The sequence below is a fragment of the Rana temporaria genome, chromosome 2, assembly GCF_905171775.1.
Source record: "Rana temporaria chromosome 2, aRanTem1.1, whole genome shotgun sequence".
Classification (NCBI taxonomy): Eukaryota; Metazoa; Chordata; class Amphibia; order Anura; family Ranidae; genus Rana; species Rana temporaria.
Genome location: NC_053490.1, coordinates 519,957,999 through 519,968,542, shown reverse-complemented (window position 1 = coordinate 519,968,542; position 10,544 = coordinate 519,957,999). Strand labels below are relative to the sequence as shown.

Below are 10,544 nucleotides of genomic sequence, written 5' to 3'. Positions count from 1 at the left end.
AAACCAAGGTTCCACTGTACAGGTATATTGTGTATATTACATATATTCAGATGCGTCATCTCCAGTAATCCTATAAATAAATACAGTGAAATGCAAGTCGCAGAACAGCCATCAAAATGACATCATTGGTAAATGTATTATTAGTTTTTTTTTTCTATATATACACAAGTCAATGTATTTTTATTTTTTATTATTTTTTGTATTATCTGCTGATCTTGTAATAGCTTTTTCTGCTCTAAAACTTCAATAGACATATAACAGGAAGTGTCAGTGTTCAGTGTTCAGTGTTAAGGGAACTTGTACAGCAGAGAAAGTGTGAAGTTGAGCATTCGGACGGACGCTGAGTTGCGTTGATCATGGAAAACAAAGGAAGATATTTTTTCTTTAATCCTCAACATTAATCCTGAAATACATTATCTACAACAAGCAACATGATTGGTCCTCTCCTGATATTGTGCATTTGGGGGTATACTCTCTCAGCAGGTAAGTTCACTTATAGTCTTTATATCATGTGAGAAATGTGGTGCCTGAGTGTGAAGAGAGACTAAGGCCCCTTTCACACGGGGCGGGTCAGTATCTTTCCCCCCGTAAACCTCCGGTTGCTCAGTGGGGATCGCTCCATTGATCCCCGCTGAGCCGGCGGATGACAGGGCGGTCCCCGCACACTGTGTAGAGACCGCCCTGTCTTTTCTCCGCTCTCCCCTATGGGGGGATCGGATGAACACGGACCGTCTGTCAGTGTTGATCCGATCCGCCAGACGGAAGGAAAAATAGTGTTGTCTTCTGTCTGCAGAATCGGATCATTGTGGCGGCGGACGAGATCGGGTGTCAGTGGATGTTCATCCGCTGACACCCGCAATCTCATAGGGACCGATGGATGGATGAAAAAGCGGACATACAGTCCGCACGTGTGAAAGGGGCCGTAAAGGGTTGTTCCACTTATAACTTATGTTTTGAGTGTCTGCTGATGGGTCTAATATTGCATGCTTTTTAATTTCTCAATGAATGAATGAATGAATGAATTACTTGTATAGCGCTACTCATGCGAACTGAATCGCCTCTGGGCGCTTTTTCCAGCCAGTGTCTGCTTGGCTGGTGCGGTCATTTTACCCTGTAGGACCTTGACACGCTTGGGACACAGATATACTGGGCCAATTTGGACAAGATCCAATTTACCTACCAGCATGTCTTTGGAGTGTGGGAGGAAACCGGAGTACCCGGAGGAAACCCACGCAGGCACAGGGAGAACATGCAAACTCCAGGCAGATGGTGTCGTGGTCGGGATTCGAACCACTGACCCTTTTGCTGCTAGGTGAGAGTGCTACTCACTACACCACTGTGCTGCCTTCAATGCGATTAAATTCTCCAACCAAACCTTTTTTTTTATTTTGGATAGAGTGGGGAAGGATCAGGGCTGCCATCAGGGGGGTACAGGCATTACACCTGTAAGGGGCCCGATGGTCCCCAGGGGCCCAGCTGGCTCCCCTCCCGTTTATTTATTTTTTATTTTTTTTATATATTTTTTTTGCATTACACCTGTAAGGGGCCCGATGGTCCCCAGGGGCCCAGCTGGCTCCCCTCCCGTTTATTTATTTTTTATTTTTTATATATATTTTTTTTTTGCATTACACCTGTAAGGCCCTGGACCAATCCGATGAGACTGGCCCGTCAGACCGTTTTCATCGGTTCACCTCTGAAGTGGTCGTACGGCCTGATATGTGTACACACCATCAGTCCAAAATCCGATCGGGTCAGAACGCGGTGACGTCAAACACACGACGTGCTGAATAAATCGAAGTTCAATGCTTCCAAGCATGCGTCGACTTGATTCTAAGCATGCGCAGGTTTTGAACCGATCGGGCAGCGGTCCATCGGTTCGGTTTTGAAGCATGTTTAGAAATTTTGGACCGAAGGAAACCAGACCGATGGGCTATACACACCGTCGGTTTGGTCCGATGAAAATGAACTTCGGTTCATTCTCATCAGACCAAACCGACCGTGTGTACGCGGCCTAAGGGGCCCAGCTGGCTCCCCTCACGTTTATTTATTTATTTATTTTTTTATATATTTTTTTTTTAATTACACCTGTAAGGGGCCCGGTGGTCCCAGGGGCCCAGCTGGCTCCCCTCACGTTTATTTATTTATTTATTTTTTTATATATTTTTTTTTTAATTACACCTGTAAGGGGCCCGGTGGTCCCCAGGGGCCCAGCTGGCTCCCCTCACGTTTATTTATTTATTTATTTTTTTATATATTTTTTTTTTAATTACACCTGTAAGGGGCCCGGTGGTCCCCAGGGGCCCAGCTGGCTCCCCTCACGCTTATTTATTTTTTTATATATATTTTTTTTAATTACACCTATAAGGGGCCCGATGGTCCCCAGGGGCCCAGCTGGCTCCCCTCACGCTTATTTATTTTTTTATATATATATTTTTTAATTACACCTATAAGGGGCCCGATGGTCCCCAGGGGCCCAGCTGGCTCCCCTCACGTTTATTTATTTATTTATTTTTTTATATATTTTTTTTTTAATTACACCTGTAAGGGGCCCGGTGGTCCCCAGGGGCCCAGCTGGCTCCCCTCCCGTTTATTTATTTTTTTATATATATTTTTTTGCATTACACCTGTAAGGGGCCCGATGGTCCCCAGGGGCCCAGCTGGCTCCCCTCCCGTTTATTTATTTATTTATTTTTTTTATATATATTTTTTTTTAATTACACCTGTAAGGGGCCCGATGGTCCCCAGGGGCCCAGCTGGCTCCCCTCCCGTTTATTTATTTTTTTATATATATTTTTTTGCATTACACCTGTAAGGGGCTCGATGGTCCCCAGGGGCCCAGCTGGCTCCCCTCCCGTTTATTTATTTATTTATTTTTTTTATATATATTTTTTTTTAATTACACCTGTAAGGGGCCCGATGGTCCCCAGGGGCCCAGCTGGCTCCCCTCCCGTTTTTTTTTTTTTTTTTTTTTGCATTACACCTGTAAGGGGCTCGATGGTCCCCCTCCCGTATTTTTTAAATTTTTTAATTTATTTATTTTTTGCATTACACCTGTAAGGGGGCCGATGGCCCCCCTCTCGTTTTTTTTATTATTATTTTTATTTTTTTGCATTACACCTACAAGGTGCCTGATGGTCCCCAGGGCCCCTTACAGGCCCAGCTGGCCCCCCTCCCGTTTTTTTTTATTTTTTATTTCTTTTTATTTATTTATTTTTTGCATTACACCTGTAAGGGGCCCGATGGCCCCCCTCCAGTTTTTTTTATTATTATTTTTATTTTTTTGCATTACACCTACAAGGTGCCTGATGGTTCCCAGGGCTCCTTACAGGCCCGGCTGGCCCCCCTCACGTTTTTTTTTTTTTTAGTTTTTTTTTATTTCTTTTTATTTCTTTTTTGCATTACACCTGTAATGCCCTGTACACACGATCGGTTCGTCTGATGAAAACGGACCTAAGGATCGTTTTACAAAATATGTAAAAGAATACGTATCGGCCTAAACTGATAGACATTTTTTGTTGTTTTTTTTTCCGGATAATTATTATAGCAAAAAGTAGGGTGGATATAAATCAATGATTTTTTTTATTTAAATCTCATTTTTTTTTATTGTAAATCGATTTTTTAAACTTTTATCATTGTTATTTTAATAAAATGCTTTTGGAGTAAAAATCTATCTAAAGATAGTTTTCTATTTAACCACTTAAGACCCGGACCATTATGCAGGTAAAGGGCCAGGCCACTTTTTTGCGATTGACGTCCTTTTTTCCCCACAAATAGAGATTTCTTTTGGTGGTATTTGATCACCTCTACGGTTTTTATTTTTATTTTTTTATTATTAACAAAAATAAAGGGACAATTTTGAAAAAAATTCAATATTTTATACTTTTTGCTATAATAAATATCCCTCAAAAATATATATAAAAAAAAGCATTTTTAATGATATTTTTTTTTTACTAGTTATGCAAGAATAAGTCCTTACATTTAAAGATCACCTGTCATGTCAGATCCATCATGGCAGTGCCTGGTAGCGGGCAACCACTCACCTGCTGCTGCCACGTCCCTTGTTGTGTCACTGCTGCATTACCAGCCCTCCCATTAAAGTGAATGGGACTGTCGGCGAGTCAACAGCGGGTCAGAGGAGGAGCCACTGCGGGACAGAGATGACAGTTGCTCTTTAAAAATTATGATTCAAATCAAAGGAAAGAAGGTTGTTGCGCTAAAAATAATAAATCTAAACAATAATTTGAAAAATATGCAGTTCTGAAGCCAATATCTAGATTTGATGTGATATTAAAAAAGAAAATAGTTGCAGTCCCAATACATCCACCGAAATAAAGTTCATATGGGAGTGGCAGTGTTGAAAAACAAGTATAGAAAAAACACCTGGAACCAGTAAAAAATTGGGAGGCTTACCAGATGGCAAGCAGTATGTGCTTGCGACTGCAAACCCCAGTCAGGGCCTTTAAAGTAGTCCTCACAGGGGAAGATGGAAAAGGGAGAGGATTCTTGAAGTCTCCACCGGAAGCCAGATTAATGAGCCATATCATAGGAAAAATATTGCAATGGTGAAGTACGTTTGATCAGCACACATGTAGAAAAAAAGTGACTTTTAGTACCACCATCACCAGCACCCTATACATAGGAGGCTTACCAGAACGAATAAGAACAACAGCAAGTGGCTAAAACCCTAGCCTGGGCCTTTGATTCCTGGGCTGTGATGATAGTCCTACGTGTTCTCCGTATTCAGTGAGTACCTTCTGTAGTGGTCTTATAATGAGGATATCTGTTGAGGGTTTTCACTTCTTCCGGCCAAACTCATTCCTCCAGTTTCTTCAGCTTCTTCAGCTGGGTGGAGATGAAACCATAGTGAAATCTGGAGTCCTCAAGAGGTGAAAAGAACTGTGTGATCGAGACGTTCATGAAGGTCCTCCTGTGAATCTTGTCTATTTGCTGGGGACTCTTTTTTGAAGAGGAGGGATACAGCCAAATAAGCTTCTGATATTTAGTTTGGGCGGGCTGAGCCCGCCCAAACTAAATATCAGAAGCTTATTTGGCTGTATCCCTCCTCTTCAAAAAAGAGTCCCCAGCAAATAGACAAGATTCACAGGAGGACCTTCATGAACGTCTCGATCACACAGTTCTTTTCACCTCTTGAGGACTCCAGATTTCACTATGGTTTCATCTCCACCCAGCTGAAGAAGCTGAAGAAACTGGAGGAATGAGTTTGGCCGGAAGAAGTGAAAACCCTCAACAGATATCCTCATTATAAGACCACTACAGAAGGTACTCACTGAATACGGAGAACACGTAGGACTATCATCACAGCCCAGGAATCAAAGGCCCAGGCTAGGGTTTTAGCCACTTGCTGTTGTTCTTATTCGTTCTGGTAAGCCTCCTATGTATAGGGTGCTGGTGATGGTGGTACTAAAAGTCACTTTTTTTCTACATGTGTGCTGATCAAACGTACTTCACCATTGCAATATTTTTCCTATGATATGGCTCATTAATCTGGCTTCCGGTGGAGACTTCAAGAATCCTCTCCCTTTTCCATCTTCCCCTGTGAGGACTACTTTAAAGGCCCTGACTGGGGTTTGCAGTCGCAAGCACATACTGCTTGCCATCTGGTAAGCCTCCCAATTTTTTACTGGTTCCAGGTGTTTTTTCTATACTTGTTTTTCAACACTGCCACTCCCATATGAACTTTATTTCGGTGGATGTATTGGGACTGCAACTATTTTCTTTTTTAATATCACATCAAATCTAGATATTGGCTTCAGAACTGCATATTTTTCAAATTATTGTTTAGATTTATTATTTTTAGCGCAACAACCTTCTTTCCTCTGTTCTATGCTGTTGTGTTTTGTATTGACACTTCGCTGTTGCAGCTCTATTAGCAATTTATTGTTAGTGTTTTTTTTAATATTTCTTAGCGCGGTTTTTTTCTTTCTATGATTCAAATCAAGTCTTTTCACTAGAGATTTAAATCAAATCCACTCTGGCAAAAAGTTAAAAATATCGTTTTTTTTTTTCAAAGTGTTTTTTCAGCTTTTTTTTCACACATATAAATATAATAAATGTCGGCTTTTGGGTTTAATACCACTTAAAGCACATATTCAGGTGCTCATCAACATGAAGACAAAGTAGCGTGGAAGTAGTAGCACTGCAGTAGTAGCAGTGAAATGTAACATGCATGACTTAGGTGCGAAATCAATGCACAAAAGTTGGGTAATTTTTTTTCACATGTACAAGCTTCCCTTTTTGTTGAAAAAATTCTCACCCTGAAACATTCCGCAGCAACGTCTGGCTGGAGAGGTGAGGAGGGAAGTCGGGAGTGCTGTGGGGGGAGGGCTAGGGCAGTAGGGGGAATCTGTGCTGCACAGTGTGATTAGGGTGTGCCTGGGCACACCTGGCACACCCTGTGCACACACCTGGCACACCCTGTGCGCACACCTATGCTGCTGTACCATGTGCTTGTAAGAAAAAGTATCCTGTATCGGCTGTAAAGCACTGCTAGTTTTAGCAGCGCTTTACCGTAGTACCACTTTTTGGGGCGCTAGTGGGGCGCTTTTAACCCCTGCTAGCAGACAAGTAAGGGGTTAAAAACCCCTTGCGGCACTTTGCAGGCGCTTCGACGGCGATGCCCATTGATTTCAATGGGCAGGGGCTCAGGGATTTTTTTTAACATTACGCAAGTGCACAGCCCCAGTGTAAAAGCCAGTGGCGGTTCGTCCATAGAGGGCGCTGGAGCGCCGTCCCCTCTGGCTCTCGCACCGCCACTGAGTCTAATAACATACATTTATGCATTGCATGAATGTATGTTATTGTCGCCGCTGCCGCTGGTCTATTCAGATGGCCGGACCTTGAGCGCCGGCCACCTGAATAACGGCAGCTGGTTGGCTGTACGGAAGTGCAGAGTACAGCCCTCAGTATCCGGAAGCTTATCCAGGGAACGTACGGGAGGTGCGTTCCTTGGATAAGACTGATAGGCGTCTCAGCCAATCAGGTTGAACGGTTCTGGCCACCGGTAACCTGATTGGCTGAAGCGTCATCGAGGGCGGGAGAAGACATCGAGGGACGTGGATGGCTGACTCCAGTAAAGGTAAGTGCCGGGCGGGGGGAGGGGCATTTTACAGGGCACATCGGTGACGAAGGGCACAGTGACATCAATGGGCACAGTGGCGACAATAGGCACAGTGGCGACAATAGGCACAGTGGGGACAATGGGCACAGTGGGTACAATTGGCACAGTGGCATGAATGGGCACAGTGGCGACAATTAAAGGGCACAGTGACATCAATGGGCACAGTGGCGACAATGGGCACAGTGGCGACAATGGGCACAGTGGTGACAATTAAAAGGCACAGTGGTGACAATTGGCACAGTGGCAACAATTGATGGCACAGTGGCTGCGTTTGATGGCATGGCACAGTGACTGCATTTGATGGCATGGCACAGTAGTGACAATTGATGGCACAGTGGCTGCGTTTGATGGCATGGCACAGTGGTGACAATTGATGGCACAGTGGCTGCATTTGATGGGCACAGTGAGGCTGCAATTTTTTTTTCCGTCTGCGCCCCCCAAAAATTTTGAGCACCAGCCGCCACTGGTAAAAGCCCTCACATTGGAGTGACAGGAGAGGCGCCTAACAGGCGCATTGCAGGAGTTATTTCTATCGCTATGGCGCCTGTAAAGTGCCTCAGTGTGAAAGTAGCCTTATAAAAAAGGGTAAAGAAAGGAATTTATGTTTTTATATCTATACACAAATGTTTTGCCTTTCATTTCTATTTTGAACTGAATGGGTTGTTTTCAAGGTGAGGGTTTACATAACCGTGGCACTTGCTGACCAGCCGCCGTCATTACACTGTGGCAGGTCGGCACCTTCCCACGAGCCGTCGTAGCTGTCCAACGGCCCTTTAAGCAGGGATAGCAGGCGCGCGCACTCAACCGCAGCACTGCGGGGAACCGATGCGCGTTGCCAGCGCCCGCAATGACCGCCGGCCACGCGCAAATCGCGGGCACGAAAGCCAGAACAGGGACGTAAACACACAAATCCCTGTTCTGTGAGGAGAGGAGAGACAGATTGTGTGTTTCTACTAGCAAGGAACAATGATCTGTCTCCTCCTCTAGTCAGTTCTTTCCCCCTACAGTTAGAACACACACGAGAGAACACAGTTAACCCCTTGATCACCCCCTAGTGTTGACCTCTTCCCTGCCAGTGTCATTTACACAATAATCAGTGCATTTTTATAGCACTGATTGCTGTATAAATGTCAATGGTCCCAAAAATTTGTCAGAAGTGTCCGATCTGTCCGCCACAATGTCGCAGTCCCGATAAAAATTGCAGATTGCCATTACTAGTAAAAATACAAGTGCCTCTCCCTCTTGATTGGCTGAGACACAGCAGCGGCGCCATTGGCTCCCGCTGCTATCAATGAAAGTCAGTTAGCCAATGAGGAAAGAGAGGGGGCAGGACGGGGCCGGGTGGAGGCTTCATTTCTGATTGGACACAGGGAGCTGTGACTCAGCTCGGGTGCCCCCATAGCAAGCTGCATGCTACGGGGGCACTTAACAGGAGGGAGGGGCCAGGAGAGCCGGCGATGGACCCAAGAAGAGGAGGATCTGCACTTCTCTGTGCAAAACCAACTGCACAGAGGAGGTAAGTAGAACATGTTAGTTATTTAAAAAAAAAAGACTTGGTATCACTTTAAGTGAAAGCCTGATTTTGCCTTCTCTGATGTGTGTAAAGGGTTAGTGAAACAGAAAGCAGAAGTCACAGGTAGGAAACATGAAAAAGTGTTCTGAGTCAGTAGAAAACATGACAAGCATTTACACATCATTTTCATTCCTGACTTTACAGATCATATCATGTGAAGGTGCAGCGAGAAGAAGGTGGTGTTTTTTTGGAAAATGTTCATTCTGTAGGCAACACTACAAAGGGGACTCCTCTGTTTTCTAGAATCAAGATGACACCGCAATAAATTTTCTCTTATCAAATGCATCTTGCAAGCGCTACAAGCATTTCCTGAGTGTCGGGGACAGTCCCGGGTTCATTACTGCAGAATAACATACACAGCAACTCTAGCTGAAAGCCTATAACCTCCACATGGGGTTGGGCTCTGACTGTAGAAAACCTAATCCCCCCCTAGATACTAGAGCAGGGGTGGGCAAACTTTTTGACTCGAGGGCCGCAATGGGTTCATATATTGGACCCGGGGGCCAGACCAAGAGTAGATGGACGGTGTGTATGTGTGAATTAATATAATTTTAATTTAAATTTGTAACATTAAATGTTTAGATTAATTTAAGGTAGAAAAGCATAAAAAAATTTATTTTACAAAACTACAATTGATGGCACAGTGGCTGCATTTGATGGCATGGCACAGTGGCACAGTGGTTGCATTTGGCATGGCACAGTGGTGACAATGGATGGCACAGTGATTGCGTTTGATGGCATGGCACAGTGGTGACAATTGATGGGCACGGCGGCTGCATTTGATGGGCACAGTCAGGTTGCATTTTTTTTTTCGTTTGCGCCCCCCCAAAATTCGAGCACCAGCCGCCACTGCCCCCTAAGTGCATTTGAAAAACGATATAATGGGCACATATATAAAACTGGATATAAGAGTGGATATTTAAAACTGGTTTTTTTGGCCTCTCTTACCATATCCTGCTGTTCGTGTGCTGTGTGATCACATGACCACCATGTTATCTGCAGCCTCCGACCAGCTCCTTTCCTGTGCCTCCCTGTGGCAGTGACATAGGTGGCACCGCCCTCTCAGAGGAATTCCCCAATCCCCCGGGGTGAGAGGCGGCCGGAGGCGGAGCACCCGCAGCTTATCTGCGCTCGCCTTGCTCCAGCCCACTCGAAGCATAGGCCGCGGCCTCAATTAGCAGCAATCGCGGCACGAGGAGATCGCGGGTGGGGGCCGGATTAAAAGGTCCGCCGGGACGTATACGGCCTGCGGGCCGTAGTTTGCCCATTCCTGTTCTAGAATATATAGACACCCTATTTGGCTGGATATATGTGGCCACAGAAGCCCTTTGTTAACAAATGCTGTATAAAAATAACAGAATAAATACCAACTATACTATATAATAATCAATAATAAACCCTACTACGAGCGTTTCGCAATACAAGCATTTTTTTCTTTAAATCCTGACTCAGTTTGTGAGTGTTGTCTCGTGAAATGAGCAGGATTCAAGCCACAGCGGTGAGCCATACCGCATTTTCCAAGTGGTGCGTGGGGCGCCGGAACTAAGCAGAGCCGATCGGAGCCTTTCGGAAAAATTTGGAAATACTCAGAAAACTTGGAAATGCTCAGTCCCCGAGCCTTTCCGAAGATCTTCGGCGCCCGCCCCCACCTCTGGCCACATGCGGTATTGCATGCCATAGAAGTCAATGCGTAACAATTTTGTTTAGTTTCCATTGACTTCTATGGGGAAACTCACTGTGATATGCAAGTGCTTTGGATTACGAGCTTTCTCCTGGAACAGATTACGCTCTTAATCCAAGGTTCCACTGTATATATATATATCTATTAGGGAT

The 10,544-nt window shown here is 44.6% G+C and overlaps 1 protein-coding gene across 1 annotated transcript in view; it reads left to right on the top strand.

Annotated features, from left to right (window-relative positions):
- The first annotated feature begins 278 nt into the window (after nucleotides 1–278).
- LOC120928011 (cell surface glycoprotein CD200 receptor 1-A-like) overlaps nucleotides 279–10,544 on the top strand; it is a 31,480-nt gene continuing 21,214 nt past the window's right edge. The window contains exon 1 of the mRNA XM_040339069.1: nucleotides 279–483. Within this exon, the coding sequence (XP_040195003.1) occupies nucleotides 432–483 (52 nt within the window). The 5' untranslated portion in view covers nucleotides 279–431. The remainder of the gene's footprint in view (nucleotides 484–10,544) is intronic.